This window comes from Pelophylax lessonae (assembly GCF_965119305.1).
Source record: "Pelophylax lessonae genome assembly, chromosome: 4".
Taxonomy (NCBI): Eukaryota; Metazoa; Chordata; class Amphibia; order Anura; family Ranidae; genus Pelophylax; species Pelophylax lessonae.
The window spans coordinates 273,440,006-273,459,410 of record NC_138771.1 but is presented as its reverse complement, the minus strand read 5'-3'; the positions used below and the strand labels follow the sequence as shown (position 1 = coordinate 273,459,410).

General features: G+C 45.0%; 1 protein-coding gene across 1 annotated transcript in view; it reads right to left on the bottom strand.

The window, feature by feature from the left end:
* The window catches only part of FGD6 (FYVE, RhoGEF and PH domain containing 6), a 189,724-nt gene that overhangs the window by 92,042 nt on the left and 78,277 nt on the right, over positions 1 to 19,405 (bottom strand). The window contains exon 3 of the mRNA XM_082254731.1: positions 4,048 to 4,186. Within this exon, the coding sequence (XP_082110857.1) occupies positions 4,048 to 4,186 (139 nt within the window). The remainder of the gene's footprint in view (positions 1 to 4,047; positions 4,187 to 19,405) is intronic.

Here is a 19,405-nt window from a genome sequence, read left to right as displayed (position 1 = left end):
AATGCCGCCTATCAGTGCCCAGCAATGCTGCATATCAGTGCTACCTATCAGTGCCACATATCAGTGCCTATCAGTGCTGCCTATCAGTGCCACCCCATCAGTGCCTCCTCATCAGTGCCTGTCAGTGCAGTCTCATCAGTGCTCATCAGTGCAGGAAAAAACTTATTTATTTACAAAATTGTATAACAAACAAAAAACTTTTTTTTTTTTTTTTCAAACTTTTCAGTCTTTTTTTATTTTTTTAGCAAAAAGGAAAAAACCCAGAGGTGATCAAATATCAAATCAAAAAGAAAGCATTATTTGTGGGGGGAAAATTACATAAATTTGGTGTAGATACAGTGTTGCATGACCGCGCAATTGTCATTCAAAATGCAACAGCGCTAAAAGGGGAAATTTGGCCTGGCAGGAAGGGCGTGAAAGTGCCCGGTATTGAAGTGGTTAAAAAGGAAAGTTTTTTTTTTATTTTGTCTGCCTCCCCAGTACTGTTAGGTCAGTGTATACTCATTGTGATCATTTGGGTAGAGGCCTTATTCGTTGGGTATACATGCCAATGTACAGATATTGGACTAAGTTATACGGTCATGTGCAGGAAATTCATTCTGGGTACCATCTGGACACAATACAAACTTTATGCAGAATCAAACCCAAGACCCTAGCCTTTCAGGACAGCTTAGAGATAATCACCAAAGCCTAGCAGCAACTTTAAGTCTTTTCAATTTGGGCAATTAGACTGCTGTTGTAGTATAATGGAAATCTGCAAGAAAACTTTGAGCTAGAAAAATACATCTTAAAATATAATTTGCAAAACAAAAATATCAAAATGGCTTTAAAGGGATTGTAAACCGTCACCTTGTAAAAAAAAATCCAGTCAGTTTAAAATAGAAATGAAAGGCAAAACATTTGTGTATAGATATAAAAAAAAAACATTATAAACACCCTTTTTCACCATGATCACATCCCCTGTTCTCAGGTGTATAAGGGCTGGGAGAGGAGAAGAAACAGCACACTGATCTTCCCAGTGAATGGCTGTGTAGGGGGGGTGTCAATACAAGTCTGATTATTGGAGGAGAGCAGGCTGAGTTCCCAGCACAGCTAGAGAACTGACCACTCTTCTGCTTAGTGTGGTCAGTTTTTAATAGGAAAGCATAGGGACTGGCATGGAACACCAGGGATTTCACATAAAGGAAGCAATACAAAGAGAACAGGATACTTTTTCATACAAGTATATGGTACAGCAGGCGCATATCTGGAATATGAAATGGTGGGGTAACAAACACTTTAAGTCACTGATTGCTGGTAATTTAAAAAACATACACAAGGTAGTGTTTTAACTCATTTTGGACCATGTTCTGCTAGATCATGGGTGGGTGCAACCCACAACTTTATATTGACCAAACCCCTATACTGATAATTTTTTTTTTATTTGGGAATAACTAATTTCGCAAGTGCAGGATGTGGACACATTAAAGGAAATATTAAAGGAAATTGAGATCATTTGCTCTGGAGCTCAGGTTTAGAGGCACTACTAGTTATTATGTTAAAGGTCAAGTCAAAATAGTTTTGAATTGATGGTAATGGTAAATGGATTGCGCACTGGTATGCTACATTTTTTTTAAGGACTCCAGCAATTCGATCTTCCCACTAAAGCTCCCATTTCTACTAGGGATATTGCAAAGTCAAACAAGAGACTATCACTCCTGCTATTGTATTCTCTAAAATGTGGAATAATCAGAGATTGCAAAAGCAAATCACGCGCTCACTGGCGGGACTGAGGTGGCCGTAAGGATCTAGGATATCCAGTGCGTCGCCCAGTCCGGCAGTTGATTGTAGTTCTCACAGGAACAAACAAAATAAGAAAATAACAAAAAGGAAAAAAATTCAGTTTAAGAATGAGAAAAGAGTAAAAAAAATGCCAGGAGCAGAAATCCCAGTAGGGAGCTAGATCCTTACTCCTGACTAGGCAGAAAAAAACTGGGATCGTAGAGCAGGAAGTGGGAGTTTACCCCCTGGGACTGCCCCATAGGCATAGTTTAGCTCTGCTAACTTTGTTAACCCTTTTCCACCTAGTGTCCTACTCCTAGGAAGCGCAGCATAACCCATCCGTCAAATGAAGATACGACGCTGTGTCCGTCAATAAATACGAAAAAGAGGGAAGGGGGGAATGAGGGTTTGGATTAAGAAGTAGGTCTCATCCCTAATTCACAAGAACAAAAAAAAGCAGGTTCCCCACTGGGTGGGACTAGAACAACCTACAGTAGAAGTTAAAAGATATGTATGTAAAGGTAATATAAAAAAATACATAAACATTTATGTATTTTTTATATTACCCTTACATACCTATCTTTTGACTTCTACTGAAGGTCGTTATAGTCCCACCCAGTGGGGAACCTACTTTTTTTTTTTGTTCTTGGCCATCAATGAATGAAAGAGAAATATAAACCTTTCAAAATGCCTGACATCATATGTTTGTTAACCGGTTGCCGACCGCTGCACGACTATATACGGCGGCGGTCAGCACCGGCCAGGCAAAGTGACGTATATATACGTCACTAGCCTGTCACTTGCTTGTGAGCCAATAGCGGGCGAGCGCGCGCCCGCGGAGGCGTGCTCCCACCCCGGCTCGTTCCCTAGCAAGTCCGTGCGTGTGACTGGCGGACCAGATGTCCGCCGGTCACTCGCGATCATCCGCCGTGAAGGGAGAAAGGCAGGCGGCTGATGTAAACAAGCCGCCTGTCATTCTCCCCTGTGTAGGAATGGTGATCATACGGTTCTACTATGTAGGACCGTTGATCACTGTTCCTACACCAGTAGCCATGTCCAATCACAGTTAGAAGCATGCCCCTAGGGACACACTTAACCCCTCCTTCCCCAATAAAGTTAACCCCTTCCCTGCCAGTGTCATTTTGCAGTAACAGTGCATATGTATAGAACTGATTACTGCAGTAATGTCACTGGTAACCCCAAAAGTGTCAAAAATGTCAGTCAAGGGTCCGATCTGTCCGCCGCAATGTCGCAGTACCGCAAAAAAAATTGCAGATCGCCGCCATTACGCGTTTAAAAAAAACAACAAAAATTACAAAAATCTTTCCCTTAGTTAGTAAACGCAATAACTTTTGCGCAAACCAATCAAAATATACTTTTTGCGATTTTTTTTTACCAAACATATGTAGCATAAAACAAATTGGCCAAAAATGTTAAAAAATTTAGATTTTTACATTTTTTTTGGGAATTTCATATAAAAAAATGTGAAAAATATTATTTTTGCAAAATTGACGCTCTTTTTTTGTTTATAGCGCAAAAAGTAAAAATCGCACAGGTGATCAAATACCACCAAAAGAAAGCTCTGTTTGTGGGGAAAAAAAGGGCGTCAAATTCGTTTAGGTACAGCGTTGCACGACCGCGCAATTGTCCGTTAAACTCACGCAGTGCCGAATCGCAAAAAAAGCCCTGGCCAGGAAGGGGGTAAAATCTTCTGGGGCTTAAGTGGTTAAAGAAACACCTCATTTCCTGAATCCCTCAGAATAAACTGCATGTAAAATAAATAACTAATACCAGCCAATAGAGGCAATTACTTTTTTTAGGTTTAGGACTGTAATTAGCAAGAAAACATTTTTGAATGGCTGAACAAGCAAAGCAATGAATGGTGCGTCTGAGCAACGAGATATCCCATCCCCATGTGCTGATCTTCCTTTGTATTATAAAATCAATGCATCACCATCTGCAAGTCCTTCCCTTGGCTTTGAAGAAAAGGAAAGAAATCATAGTTCAGGTGCATCTGCACACAAGCTGAGTTCATGAAATCATAGCAGATGGACCAAGTGGAGGAGAAATCTCAATGAGTCAGGCAGATCTCTCATTATGTGATCTCACGGAAAGATCTGCTATATTTACTAAATTTCCAGTGCACTATACACAAATAAATACAAAATGATTCATGGATGCCATACCAATGCTATTATCATTTATAAAAATATACTAGTGAGGAACCAGAACATCCTAGATATACCTAGGAAGAGAACTGCATTACATACAGGCATATTTACATACCGATTTACATTCCACGTTATCAAGATCTGCTTTACTGGAGTCCGAGCTAAATTCTTCCTCATCTGAGCTATTGAGTATTTCTTCTTCATCTGAGAGGACCATGCCCATATCATCCTCAGGATCTTCTTGAGATGCTTCACTACAAATGACCACAGAAAAATGATAAGATGACTGGCTGACGCTTTTTAAGCTACTTAAAAAAAAAAAAAAAAAATGAAAATAGTTGAACTAAGTGTAATCCATTTAATAACATTAATACAAATTTTAAAAAAGGACATTTCCTACTATGCCAAAAAAATTACTGATTGTACTAATCTTTTTTTTTTGAGACAAATTGTAATAAACTGATTTTTTACAGACAAACAAGTTGGGGGAAGACTTACTAAAGCTAGTGTACACAGAATCTGGTGCAGCTATGCATAGTAACCGATAATTTTCTAGGCTCCGTTCACACTAGTGCAACTCCTAAGTCCTGAAATTTCGAGTGCAACTTTGATTTACACTCTCGAGCACTCAAGTCACATCAAAGTAGTGCAGGAACCTTTTCTAAGACGCATATATTTGAACGGGTGCCACTGAAATCAATGTGTCCAAATTCGCATGACAAGTTGCACAAGTATTAACAGAACCTTACTGTCAAAGTTTAATTGAACAAGCTGAAGTTAGAATCTGATTGGTTCCTAAGCACAGCTGCACCAGATTCTGTGTGCACTCATTTTAGTAAATCTCCCACAATATATTTTCAAATGTTGAAGTGTTTCACTTCAACTTTATGAACTTTATATAATCTGAATAAATTTAACAAGTAACTCTCTGTTGATTATATGAATTCTAAGAAGTCAGTTCACATACTAACTGCATAAATGACCAGTATAAAAGCTTGCATTCTTTTTATATAATCTCTCACATGGTATCTTCTTGAAAATAGGCATTAAGACTAATTAGTCACCCTTTTATTCCTATTAAAGAAAAAAATAAAAAAAAAAACGTCTCATGCAAGATTATATACTGTCTGAGTTAACAGCTGGAGTACTGATTAAGAATGTACTTATTTGCACCTAAACATTGGAGACCCTAGGAGGGCAGTGTATGTTTAAGTGTACCAATTCAATAGCCACCTACCTATGGTGCCAAACATGGATGCAATTACGGTAGCTGTGTATTCTCTTAGAGGACAGCAGTTGCATGGAGCTCACAGACAGAATAACTAGCTGCAAAAGGATTTCTCAGTAACTGGGAGCTGAGACATGCTACATGTGGGCTTACTTGGTGACCAGTCACAGAAATAGATATTCAGTCAGATGTGGGGTTTTCACAGATTTTTATCTGTGCTTGAATACGTTTCACTAGATGCATGCAAAGCTAAATAAGGCCTGGTCCTATCTAGAAAAGTGGAGTCTTCACAGATCATTCCTATACTTGAAGATGCTTCATTGCAAGGTTAAATGGGGCCCTGGCACACCCTAAGAATATGAAGTCCTCACAAATGATTTTCATATACATTTTATGTATTATTTTATTTATTACAGGTACTTATATTGTGCCGACAATTTATGCAGTGCTTTATGTGTATATTGTACATTCACATCAGTCCCTGTTCTCAAGGAGCTTACAATCTAATGTCCCTAACTCACATTCATGTATACACATACTAGGGCCTATTTAGACAGGAGCCAATTAACCTTCTTAGCGGTATTCCCGAGCGTGGCTCGGGGTTAAATTTCAGAGCCAAAAGCGGTAACCCCGAGCCACACTCGGGGTTCCGCCAGAAGCATCGCTGGATCCTGTAAAAGAGGTTACTTACCTTGTCACCGGGATCCAGCGATGTATGCGAGCGGTATGCGGCGGCGGATCTTCCTCCCGATCCTCTCCGTGCCCGGCTTCCGTCTCCTGCGACGTGACATTCGCAGGGGGGTGGAACCGGCAGCAAATTCAAATGTAAAACACACCAAACACACTGATACCATTCAAAATAAAATAAATTCACATTACATTGCCCCCCAGTGCCCTTTCTTGCAGTTTTACTGTACTTTTTATGTATACACAAAATCATAAATTATAATATAATAAAAAACTATAATTAAGTTAAAGTATGTATATATATATATATATATATATATATATACACATACTTTAACTTAATTATAGTTTTTTATTATATTATAATTTATGATTTTGTGTTTCAAACTTTATCATACCCGAGATGTTATAAAGAACAACGCACAGTAAAAAAAAAAAATATGGAAATAGTTGGTTTGGGCTGCTCATTCTCAAGAATTACATGCAAAATAATGGTACTACTTTCAGCACCTAAAATCCGAAAGAATCATACCGCCAGGGAGGTTAACCTACCAGCATGTCTTTGGAGTGAGAGAGGAAACCGGAGTAACAGAAGCAAACCCACATAGGCACGAGGAGAAAACGCAAACTTTAATGATCTAACTGATGACCCTTTTGCTACCAGGCAGAAGTGCTAGCCACTTGGCCACTGTGTAAAGTTATATAGGGTCAAGACACACCCCAGAAAACTTGAGTCTTTGAAGATTAGGTCTGTAGTTGAGGAAACTTCACTTGACGCATACTTTGTTAAGCTGGCCATAGACTGTTCGAATCTCAGCCGGTTACTGCTGCACCGGCCGCAATTTGAACCATGAATGTGCCCAGGTTGATTGACAACCAGCCTGTCGGATTTTACCTTTCGATTATTTCTAGCGGCTGTTATAGCTGCTAGCAATAATCACTGTGTCCTCGCAGCAGGGACGGCTTTCATGGAAATCTCCCCTCTGCTGGGAGAACCCAATTGCTTCAAGGGAGCTATTCCCCCATCAACACTGTCTGTGTGGTTGCAGAAAAGAAATTCACTCAGTCTATACAGTTTGAGAGATGGACAGTCTTTCCCTGTGTAAAGATGCATTCGTGTTTCTGCAGGGAAAGGGTCCCTGAACAGTTGTGCAACTGATTGGCATCACGTAGGTGTTAATAGTATTCTCAAGTCAGTTATGACTCCTATGTGCTGTAAGGGCAGCTTGCAGCCTGACTCATGGGTAACCCACATCAAGGTGTGTCCCAGCCTACATAGATAGGCCACCAAGCTAAACTGAAGTCTGAGAGAGTTGGAGATTGTGAATGGACAGATAAAGTCCACGTCTAAACTGGTCAGTGCATCTGAACTAAGCAAGTGGCAGTCTATCTCAGCAGACAACAGGTCCAGTCTGGTGACTGAAGGAATGAGTTCAGCAGGAAGGCCTAAACTGGAGAAGCTCTGCCTTAAGTAGGAATAGACAGAGCTGTCTGAAAAAATAGCAAGGTGGCTGAAATACATCTGTGTTCATTGTTATACTGAACAACCTCTGCATGGACAGAACACTGTTACTTTGATGTGTGGTTAAAAAAAAAGTGGTTAGAAAAGCCCTTAAAGCGGAGTTCCGGTCTCAAATACCTTTTTTAACTAAAAATACCCCTATAATACTAATCCATCGCCCTTTACAGAACTGCTATTCTCATACTTACAAGGTGTACAGTATTGGATTTTAATCAAAATCTTACTTTTAAAAACGCTGTCTGGGCGCGGCCATCTTAGACGTGGGCACCTGAAGCCGCAGTGTAATCTGCTGTGTCCTTCTTCCTGATTCCAGGGAGTGTTCTGGGAGTTCTTCTTGATTCCAGCCTCCCGGGAGTGATGACAAACATCTCCCAGGATGCAATGCAAAGGCGGAAGTGATGTCGGTGGCCGTGGCCACAGAGGGGGGGAGAAGGAGGAAGTACAATCAAAAATGCCCTGAAAATAAGGTAAGGAACCCCCGAAAAAAATTGAAAATGCCCAATTGTTGATCAGCATAGCGAGCACTCCAGGATTCACTAAAGTTGCAAAAAAGGCCGGAACTCCACTTTAAATTGCAAGTTAGCGAGAGTCCTTTAAGCTCTACTCTTAATGCTAAACCCTCACAACAGATCATTCCTGTGCTTGAAAAAGCCTGGACTTTCCCCAAGAAATTGGAGTCTTCATGGACTATTCCTGTTCTTGAACATAGAATTAAAGCAAGGTAAGGTTACACCTGGCCCCACATAAAAGAAATAGAGTAATAACCGGTTCTGGCTGTACTTGAAACCTCAGACACACGCAGAGATAAACTGAACCAGAGCCCACCTCATTAAAGGAGGGCTTTCGCAAATCATCACTGGGTTTGCAGAAGCTTCACAAAACACATTCAAGGTTAGATGTGGGGGCGTACCGTGGGGTTGGCTAGAACGGCGCCCGCCAGGGGCGCAGGCTGAGGAGGAGGCGCAAAAACATTGGCAGCGCAGCAGTGAATTACCGCTCCTCCGTGCAGCCTGCGCGCCCCCCCCCCTTTTTTCACCCCGCCTTCGGCCCATCATATGTACAGCTTTAGATATGATCCGGCGGCGGCCCCGCCCCCTGCTGTGTTTGTACTGGAAGGTGGCTGTCCCGCCCACCCGGCTGCTCGCAGACAAGTGCTGCCATTGAGATGAGTGGAGATGCTGCAGATGTTGCTGATCGGAGGTGAGGGGGAGCGCGCCCGGTGACAAGTTCACGGGGGAGGAGAGTGTTTGTCTGCGGGGAGCCAGTCCGAGATGCTGTTGTGAGGTAGGAGAGTGTGCGGACCGGTATGTGTGATCTCCGGGGAGGAGGTCCTCTGCCCATGATGTGCTTGGGAATACTCCATCCGGTCATGCACTGCACACAATGTCACCCCCTCTCTCTCTCCTTGTCACCCCCCTCTCTCTCTCCCTGTCACCTGCCCCCCCCTCTCTCTCTCCCTGTCACCTGCCCCCCCCTCTCTCTCCCTGTCACCTGCCCTCTCTCTCTCTGTCACCTGCCCCCCCTCTCTCTCTCCCTGTCACCTGCTCTCTCTCTCTCCCTGTCACCTGCCCTCTCTCTCTCCCTGTTACCTGCCCCCTCTCTCTCCCTGTCACCTGCCCCCCTCTCTCTCTCTCCCTGTCACCTGCCCCTCTCTCTCTCTCTCCCTGTCACCTGCCCCCCTCTCTCTCTCTCCCTGTCACCTGCCCCTCTCTCTCTCCCTGTCACCTGCCCCTCTCTCTCTCCCTGTCACCTGCCCCCTCTCTCTCTCCCTGTCACCTGCCCCCTCTCTCTCTCTCCCTGTCACCTGCCCTCTCTCTCTCTCTCCCTGTCACCTTCCCCCCTCTCTCTCCCTGTCACCTTCCCCCCCTCTCTCTCTCCCTGTCACCTTCCCCCTCTCTCTCTCTCTCCCTGTCACCTGCCCCCTCTCTCTCTCTCTCCCTGTCACCTGCCCCCCCTCTCTCTCTGTCACCTGCCCCTCTCTCTCTCCCTGTCACCTGCCCCCCCCTCTATCTCCCTGTCACCTGCCCCCCTCTCTCTCCCTGTCACCTGCCCCCCCCTCTATCTCCCTGTCACCTGCCCCCCTCTCTCTCCCTGTCACCTGCCCCCTCTCTCTCCCTGTCACCTGCCCCCTCTCTCTCCCTGTCACCTGCCCCCCCTCTATCTCCCTGTCACCTGCCCACCCCCCTATCTCCCTGTCACCCTCCCCCCCTCTCTCTCCCTGTCACCTGCCCCCTCTCTCTCTCCCTGTCACCTGTCCTCTCTCTCCCTGTCACCTGCTCTCTCTCTCTCTCTCCCTGTCACCTGCCCTCTCTCTCTCTCTGTCACCTGCCCCCCCTCTCTCTCTCCCTGTCACCTGCTCTCTCTCTCCCTGTCACCTGCCCTCTCTCTCTCCCTGTCACCTGCCCTCTCTCTCTCTCTCCATGTCACCTGCCCCCTCTCCCTGTCACCTGCCCCCTCTCTCCCTCTCCCTGTCACCTGCCCCCCTCTCTCTCTCCCTGTCACCTGCCCCCTCTCTCTCTCCCTGTCACCTGCCCCCTCTCTCTCTCTCCCTGTCACCTGCCCCCTCTCTCTCTCCCTGTCACCTGTCCTTTCTCTCCCTGTCACCTTCTCTCTCTCTGTCACCTGCCCCCCCTCTCTCTCTCCCTGTCACCTGCTCTCTCTCTCTCTCTCCCTGTCACCTGCCCTCTCTCTCTCCCTGTCACCCACCCTCTCTTTCTCTCTGTCATCTCTTTTCTCTGTCACCTGCCGATACAGTTCCTCGCCAAGGGTGCTGGGGACCCTAGGTACGCCTCTGCCTGGACCCACCCTTGGGAAATCAGGGGGTAGGTCTTCACAGAATTATAAACTTCTGCAAGCACTGGAATGAACACATACAAGGTTAGAGAGAGCCTGGGCTTACCCCAGAGAAGTGTGGGTCTCCAGAGGTCTCCTGCATGTTCCCCCTATTTCAAACAACAGAATATGTCTGCAATGTTCAATGTAAACGCTGACATTTAAAGAAAATTACTTGATAAAATGATTTATTTTAAAGCACACACAAATGCACAGAGATTACGTAGATTTAGAGTGGAATATATTAGAAGCAATAAAGTAAAACAGTTAAAAGATCTTGACAATGTGTTATCCTGGAAAAGATAGGTTCACCACCATGCAAGTCTAAAATGGACAGCCAGATATTGGAATTCTCTAAACAGTCTGTCTGGATTTTACTGAAGCTCAAATAGGTGATTAATACTGTGCTTACTGTAGTCTAGCTGCAAGGCCATGAGGAACTGTATGTTTATAAAGCAGGACAGGAAACTCTATGTGACTCTATCCTGCTCAGACTACATTACATTCAGTAATAATTAGGAGCCGACATATACATAAGTTTGTAGAATTCTATTGTACAACTATCCAGACATACCAGACCAGATTTTTGGTATTAAGAAAATGTATAATGTGTATAACGTTTTCTGTGTATTTTTTTATGTTTATAAAAAACTTGTAAACTGTATTATGTTATTTTTTTTAAAAAACCTTTTTACCCTATATCGCTTGCAATTATACACTATATTGTCAAAAGTATTGAGACGCCTGCCTTTACACGCACATACACTTTAAAGGCATCCCAGTCTTAGTCCGTAGGGTTCAATATTGAGTTGGCCCACCCTATGCAGCTATAACAGCTTCAACTCTTCTGGGAAGGCTGTCCACAAGGTTTAGGAGTGTGTCTATGGGAATGTTTAACCATTCTTCCAGAAGTGCATTTGTGAGGTCAGGCACTGATGTTGGACAAGAAGGCCTGGCTCGCAGTCTCTGCTCTTATTCATCCCAAAGGTGTTCTATCAGTTTGAGGTAAGGACTCTGTGAAGACCAGTCAAGTTCCTCCACCCCAAACTCACTCATCCATGTCTTTATGGACCTTGCTTTGTGCACTGGTCCAAATCATTTGGTGGAGGGGGGATTATGGTGTACGGTTGTTTTTCAGGGGTTGGGCCTGGCCCCTTATTTCTGGTGAAGGACACTTAAGGCGTCAGCATACCAAGACATTTTGAATAATTTCATGCTCCCAACTTTGTGGGAACAGTTTGGGGATGGCCCCTTCCTGTTCTAACATGACTGTGCACCAGTGCACAAAGCAAGGTCCATAAAGACATGGATGAACGAGTTTGGGGGTGGAGGAACTTGACTGGCCTGCACAGAGTCCTGACCTCAAACCGATAGAACACCTTTGGGATGAATAAGAGCAGAGACTGCGAGCCAGGCCTTCTCATCCAACATCAGTGCCTGTCCTCACAAATGCACTTCTGGAAGAATGGTCAAACATTCTCATTAACCCATTCCTAAACCTTGTGGACAGTCTTCCCAGAAGAGTTAAAGCTGTTATAGCTGCAAAAGGGTGGGCCAACTCAATATTGAACCCTACGAACTAAGACTGGGATGCCATTAAAGTTTATGTGCGTGTAAAGGCAGGCGTCCCAATACTTTTGGTAATATAGTGTATACTCATATGTACAAAGAATAGCCATATTTGCCCATTACAAACATAGACTCTGCTTCCTGTTATGCATTGCTATACAGTGGTTGTGCTTTACTGATCTTTCTTATAATGCAAGGCTATGAGTCAACCAACGGAATACATTGCAAAACCTTCATGACTGATATCTTATCTCAACAGTTTTTGCAGCAACCGAATCACTGAACTGGGCCACTGAGGGCGCCATCTAGCAAATCTCTAAATTTAGTACAATGCCAAAAAATATGGAAGACTGAGCTTGTAAAAATGTAAAGATGTTTTCAGAAATGACTTTACTAAATAAACTCAAAATAACTCAAGATATGCTGATGATTTCTTATACACTAAAACTTTAGGCCCCATGCACACAGGGCGTTTTTGCAGCTGCTGTTAGGAGTGTCAGATGTTTTTTTTTGCAGCTTAAAGAGGAAGTAAACCCACATACAAAAAATGAGATAAAATATGCAATCCACATACTAGCTCATTATGAAATACCTTAAAACAAAGCCCCCGCAGTGCCGCCCACTCAGTGACAGGGCGGCCGACATGTCCGGCTGTTCTGCTTCCTTGTTGGCGTCCTCCAGCCATCTGATTGGCCGGGGGCGCAATTACATCACTCCCGCGCATGTGCGCGGGAGCCGCCGTTCATGTCATAGGGCCCTGAAGGAACAGCACAGGTGGTCGTTCCTTCAGAGCGCATGCGTGGATGACGTCATCGGCTGCATGCACTGTAAATATCTCCTAAACGGTGCAAGTTTAGGAGATATTTATAGCACATATAGGTAAGCCTTAATATAGGCTTACCAATAGGCAAAAGCATTTAAAGTGGGCTTACAACCTCTTTAAAAACTTCCCTCCATGTTATTCTATGGCCTCATGCACACACAGGCTTTTAGGAGCTCCAAGTGGCATGGGCGTTTTTAAGCTGCAAAAAAACCCAGGGCCAGTGCATTCAGGAACAGCAGCGTTAAGCTGTACATCGGATTTTAGCAGCATCAGGCATTTTTTAAAAGGTGAAAAATGAAAAATGTGATTGGTCACAAATAGAAGAGGGTTGTGTTCTATTTAAAAAACTCTGCTAAGCGCCGACGCGCCTAAACGCGCATTGACGCCAATGCGAAATGCTGCGAAAGGCGCGTTTTTGATGCAGCTTTTTCCTGGTGTCAGAAATTGCTTTGCAGCTCGTCTTTTCTGATGCCCTGTGTGAATGGGGCCTTATGTTTATTAAAAAAAGAAGCTCAACCAATGTTGTTAAGTTTAGTCTTACATGAATCTGATTTTGCTCTAAATTTAGGCCTCAATATAACAATTTAGCAGTTGGGCAGATCAAACACTATGAAGTCACTTGAAATAAAAAGCTAAAATGAAGTTTACATTTATTACTTTACATTTCTGCATTGCATGCTTGCACCATTATTAGAAATACATCACTTAACACCACAATTGAATCACGTGAGTTGTTGATAAAATGATTTTACCGGAAACCACTTACAATGTATAAATCAGCTGAAAAAGCACACAAAATAGTCACGCTAAGAGCCAGTATGTAACACTATTATTGGCGAATGGTAGACAAACACTGCTTGGCACTAAAGCAACAAAGTGGCTATTATGTTCTCCATAGACACAAGAGGAGCTGTTAAAGAATGAGCCTAACATTCAGATGGGCATCCTGGGTAAAGGAACACTTAGAGGCACTCGAAAAGCCCAATGCTCCAAATTTGAGCTCCATAAAGTCAAGCACAAAGAAAATATGTATGCAGTGTAGGCTGCTAGAAAGCGCAATTCCAAACCACATCGGCCTGCAGCACATCATCTGTTAAATGCATATTTTATATTTTTAACTAGATTTTGACACACTGTATATTAAATGCCTTGTATGCCAACCACAGATGAAGTTGGTAGAGTCGTTTTTACTAGCACTGGTTCACACTGCTGCAGCTTTGAAATCACACTATTTCGTTTAACAAAGGTCTATGCAAGTCGCAAAGAAATCTGCAAAAAGTAGTGCAGGAACCTTTTTCAAAGTCACTGCAACATGAGTTGTGACAATCTGAACAGTTCTATAGCTGACAATGGGGTGCAACTTGTCATGCGATTCAAAACTGTCAAATCGCTTGACAAATTTCACTGGTGTGAACGGAGACTAAGAAACTCTACTGCTACAAATACAGTATCTACATCAGGGATTTGCAAACTGTGGCCCTCCAGATGTTGCAAAACTACAAGTCCCATGATGCATAGCAAGACTCTGACAGCCACAAGCATGACATCCAGAGGCAGAGGCATGATGGGACTTGTAGTTTTGAAACAGCTGGAGGGCCACAGTTTGCATATCCCTGATCTCCATGCTAATGAGAGGATTATGGCATACACCTTCAGGTCACTTTTATTTATTACATAATAAAAAGAAACAGGTCTGCTTTTAAAAAGGAACACACAGTTATAGAGGCTTTACCCAAACTTGCCTCTAAAAACATTGTCAAGTTATTTCATGAACCTTTATTTTCCTTTCATTTTACACCCTATCTGGGCACATAAAAAAACCTTTTCAATCAGGCTGCAAAAGATACTACTGATTCAAAGTCAACCTGTCAGGCACTTTCAACTTATATTTAGCTTTGCACTCTAAATGCAAAGTCCTCATTTATTTTTTCTATTCTCTCCTATTCTAAAAAGTTGCAATTAAATCTCGAGAAAAGACACGCCTTCACTGTGTTGTAGTGTCATCTTGCAAAATTTGGGCTACACCGCATTCCCAGAGATCTCGCAGGGTAAAGAGGAAAGGTAACTATATTTAGTAAAGCTTTTTCCTTACAGTATATATTTATATATACGCATACATATATACATGCTTTTGAGCAAAGGAGGAAAGGGGTGGCAAACTAAAAAAGTAGACCTTGCTATTAGTGCCAAGTCTGTTTTAAATAGTGACATGCTGCCCATGAGCAAACACTAGAACGTCTGCTATTACCTACAATATGTTAGCCAGAAAACTCTCCTTTGAGCAACTCTCTATGATTCTGAGGTCACTTTGTTAAAGTGGTAGTAAACCATGGTAGAGTTTAAACAAAAAAAACTAAGTCAATTGCATAAGGTGCTAGTATGTATTGCATACTAGCACTAGCACATTATAAATTACTTATCTTAGAACGAAGCCCTCCAGCAGCACACTGTCAGCGCTGAGAGGACTGACATCTTCCTCTGGTCTTTCTTTCGGGTTCAAGTTCTTTTGGGTTCAGGCCCTGGCGCTGTGAGTGGCCGAAGATGCGATGACGTCACTCCGGCGTAGGCCGGACCTTCAGAGTGCATGCGCTAGTGACGTCACCGGCTGCATCCAGGGTAAATATCTCCTAAATGGTGCACGTTTAGGAGATAATAATTTTCTAATTTTACCTAGAGGTAAGCTTTAATATAGGCTTATCTGTAGGTAAAATCACAAAGCGGGCTTTACTATCACTTTAAGCTGGACATACATAGGTTAGTTTTTTCATTCAGCCAGCGGGTTGAAAAAAAACTACCCCTATTCCCCCATCCACACATTTGATGTGAATATGGGAGTTTTCCCTGCTGTATCATTGTATTCTGAGAATCCTCACAATACACAGTTCAGCACTGTAGCCTATTGTGTGCGGCACTGATCGAACGACAGGGCGGTTGAACCAGTGGCGTACCTACGGGGGGGGCGGGCCGCCCCGGGGGCCACGCACTGGGGGGGTGTCAGGCTGCTCGGAATATCAGTGAGTGTGAAGGAGCTGCAGTTTCTAAAGTCCGCGCTGCTCGCGGGGGCGGCGGCCGGCGGGAAGAAGGTGAGCACTGAGCAGCCTCCTCCTGTGTGTCTGTGTGACTGTCTGGACTGGAGAGGAGATGGGACAGCTGCATATAGAAGGATTCATCTTTCCGTATTTCTCCTGCTGCCGTTGAATGGCCGATTCTCCTCTCCCTCCTGCAGTCAGTTAGCGGCAGCAGGAGGAATATGTAAAGATCAAATCATCTATATGCAGCTGTCGCTTTCTCTCTCCTATACAACTTGCTGGCCCCCTAGTGCTCTCCAGCCCCCCCTCCCCTTGCTCTAAACACCCCCCTGCTCTAAACAACCCCCCTGCTCTTAACACCCCCCCTGCTCTTAACACCCCCCCCTGCTCTTAACACCCCCCCCTGCTCTAAACACCCCCCTGCTCTAAACACCCCCCCCTGCTCTTAACACCCCCCCTGCTCTTAACACCCCCCCTTGCTCTTAACACCCCCTTCTCTTAACACCCCCTGCTCTTAACACCCCCCCTGCTCTAAACACCCCCCCTGCTCTAAACACCCCCCTGCTCTTAACACCCCCCTGCTCTTAACACCCCCCCCCTGCTCTTAACACCCCCTTCTCTTAACACCCCCTGCTCTTAACACCCCCTTCTCTTAACACCCCCCCTGCTCTTAACACCCCCCCTGCTTTTAACACCCCCCTGCTCTAAACACCCCCCTGCTCTTAACACCCCCCCCCTGCTCTTAACACCCCCCCCTGCTCTTAACACCCCCCTGCTCTTAACACCCCCCCCTGCTCTTAACACCCCCTTCTCTTAACACCCCCTGCTCTTAACACCCCCCCTGCTCTTAACACCCCCCCTGCTCTTAACACCCCCCCTGCTTTTAACACCCCCCCTGCTCTAAACACCCCCTGCTCTTAACACCCCCCCCTGCTCTTAACACCCCCCCCTGCTCTAAACACCCCCCTGCTCTTAACACCCCCCCTGCTCTTAACACCCCCTTCTCTTAACACCCCCTGCTCTTAACACCCCCCCTGCTCTTAACACCCCCCCTGCTCTTAACACCCCCCCTGCTTTTAACACCCCCCTGCTCTAAACACCCCCCTGCTCTTAACACCCCCCCCTGCTCTTAACACCCCCCCCTGCTCTTAACACCCCTTGCTCTTAACACCCCCTTGCTCTTAACACCCCCTTGCTCTTAACACCCCCTTGCTCTTAACACCCCCCTTGCTCTTAACACCCCCCTTGCTCTTAACACCCCTCAGTGCTCTTAACCCCTCAGTGCTCTTAACCCCTCAGTGCTCTTGCCCCCCAGCGCTCCTTAGCCCCCCAGTGCTCTTCAGCTCCCCGCAGTGCTTTTCATCTCCCCCCTATGCTCTCTGGCTCCCCCAGTGCTCTCCACCCCCCTGTGCTCCCTGCCTCCCCCCTCAGTGAGTTCCACCCCTGCGCCTTCCAACCCCCCTACAATGCTTTTCAAACCCCTCTTAATTCTCTCCAGTCCCCCCCCCGTGCCCTTCAGCTCCTCCAGTGCTCTCTGCTTGCCCTGTGCTCTCCGGCCCCCCTAATGCTCTTCTCAGTCTCTGACCATCTCTTGGATCATGTCCTCAGTCTCTGACCATCTCTTGGATCATGTCCTCAGTTTCTGACCATCTCTTGGATCATGTCCTCAGTCTCTGACCATCTCTTGGATCATGTCCTCAGTCTCTGACCATCTCTTGGATCATGTCCTCAGTCTCTGACCATCTCTTGGATCATGTCCTCAGTCTCTGACCATCTCTTGGATCATGTCCTCAGTCTCTGACCATCTCTTGGATCATGTCCTCAGTCTCTGACCAACCATCTCTTGGATCATGTCCACAGTCTCTGATCATCTCCTGTATCATGTCCTCAGTCTCTGACCATCTCCTGTGTGTTTTCTGCAGTCTCTGACCATCTCTAGTATCCCGTCCGTAGTCTCTGACCATCTCTTGTATCATATCCTCAGTATCAGATTTCTCTTGTATTAGGTCCGTAGTCTCTGACCATCTCTTGTATCATGTCCTCAGTCTCTGACCATCTCTTGTATCATGTCCTCAGTCTCTGACCATCTCTTGTATCATGTCCTCAGTATCTGATTTCTTTTGTTTTAGGTCCGTAGTCTCTTACCATCTCTTGCATCATGTCCTCAGTCTCTGACTATCTCCTTTAGCATGTCTCCAATCTCCTACTCAAACTTAAACACATTGATAATAGTATTAGCTATCTGTCTATGCCAAAGGTAGGGAGGCAGAGAGTGCAAAAGGGGGAACTGTGATTAGAGAGACAGGGGGGGGGGCAGACTGCAAAGGGCACTGTGATAGGGGGGCTGGGAAATTTGTGCAATAAATATTCTTGGAGACATTACAATTTTTTGCGGGTGTTTTTACATTTTAAAGTGGGGGGGGGGGTGCCAGATATAGGATCCGCCCCGGGTGCCAAATGCTCTAGGTACGCCACTGGGTTGAACAGAAGTTGATCTAACCCTAACAGATCACCCTAATGTTGAGATCCATTTGCTGGTCATTCCATAATTATTTAAGTACCTCTGTGGACAAATAGGGTGCTTTCATTTGACAGGATTGTAGGTGGGTGAGATTTACTTCTGACATCAGTTAAGTGAAGCCTTTACAGAACCAACTGAATGTAGGGCCACAATGGCCATTCTGGATAACAAATTTCATACTAGACAGACTAGTGGTGCTTGCTCTTGGCCAGTATTTTTACTTTAAAAGGTGTATAAACATAGTGCATGTATAACTATCTGTAATACCATATAGTAGGTTTCAAATAGAATATAGAGTCATGTAAAAAATTAAGTACACCCCATGGAAATTGTTGAATTTAACATATGTGAACAGGCAAACAATAGATATTGATTGAAATTTTGGCTATGGAAAAATGTGTTATATGTGAACAAAGGACACAGATAATTGATATGGTGATTTTCATGACCTAAATTAACAAAAAAGCAGACATGTCATATAGAAGAAAAATACGTACACCCCTACATTTACCACCAAATCAGAATCCAGAGTTCCAGCTTCAATGCCAAGGATTGGACCTTCCTTAGAGTATGTAGGTGGAATCTGTTATTTAAAACATCACCACCATGCAAAGATAAAAGGCCCTATGAACAAATATTGTGGATGTCTATCAGCCTGGCAAGTGAATTAAAAAGCCTGTTAACCACTTCCCGCCCTGTAGACAAATGATGGCGGGTAACATTATCCTGACCGGACGTCATGTGACGGCGGCAGGATAATGCGCTCTGCGCGCCCCCGGGGGGTGCGCAGAGCGGCAATTGGTGATGCAGCGTGTCACTCTGACACACAGCATCTCCGATCTCGGTAAAGAGCCTACTTACGTAGGCACTTTACCATGTGGCTAACTGTGTCCAATCACAGCTGGTCACGAGTAGAGGAGAGCCGATCTGTGGCTCTCCTGACAGGGGGGGCCTGCACTGGTAATCAATGCTCTGATGGGGGGGTGCCACTAGAACCACCAGGGATGCCCACCCATGACCCCAGGGATGCCCACCCATGACCCCAGGGATGCCCACTATGGCCACCAGGGATGGCAATCAGGGCTCAGGGAGCCCGCCAGTGCCCTCCCCAACAGTGCTGCCCGCCAGTACCCTCCCCATTAGTGCTGCCCACCAGTGTCCATCATTGCCATCTATCAGTGCCGCCCACCAGTACCCATTATTGCCCACCAGTGCCCATCAGTGCCATCTATCAGTACCGCCAATCAGTGCCCACCAATGCT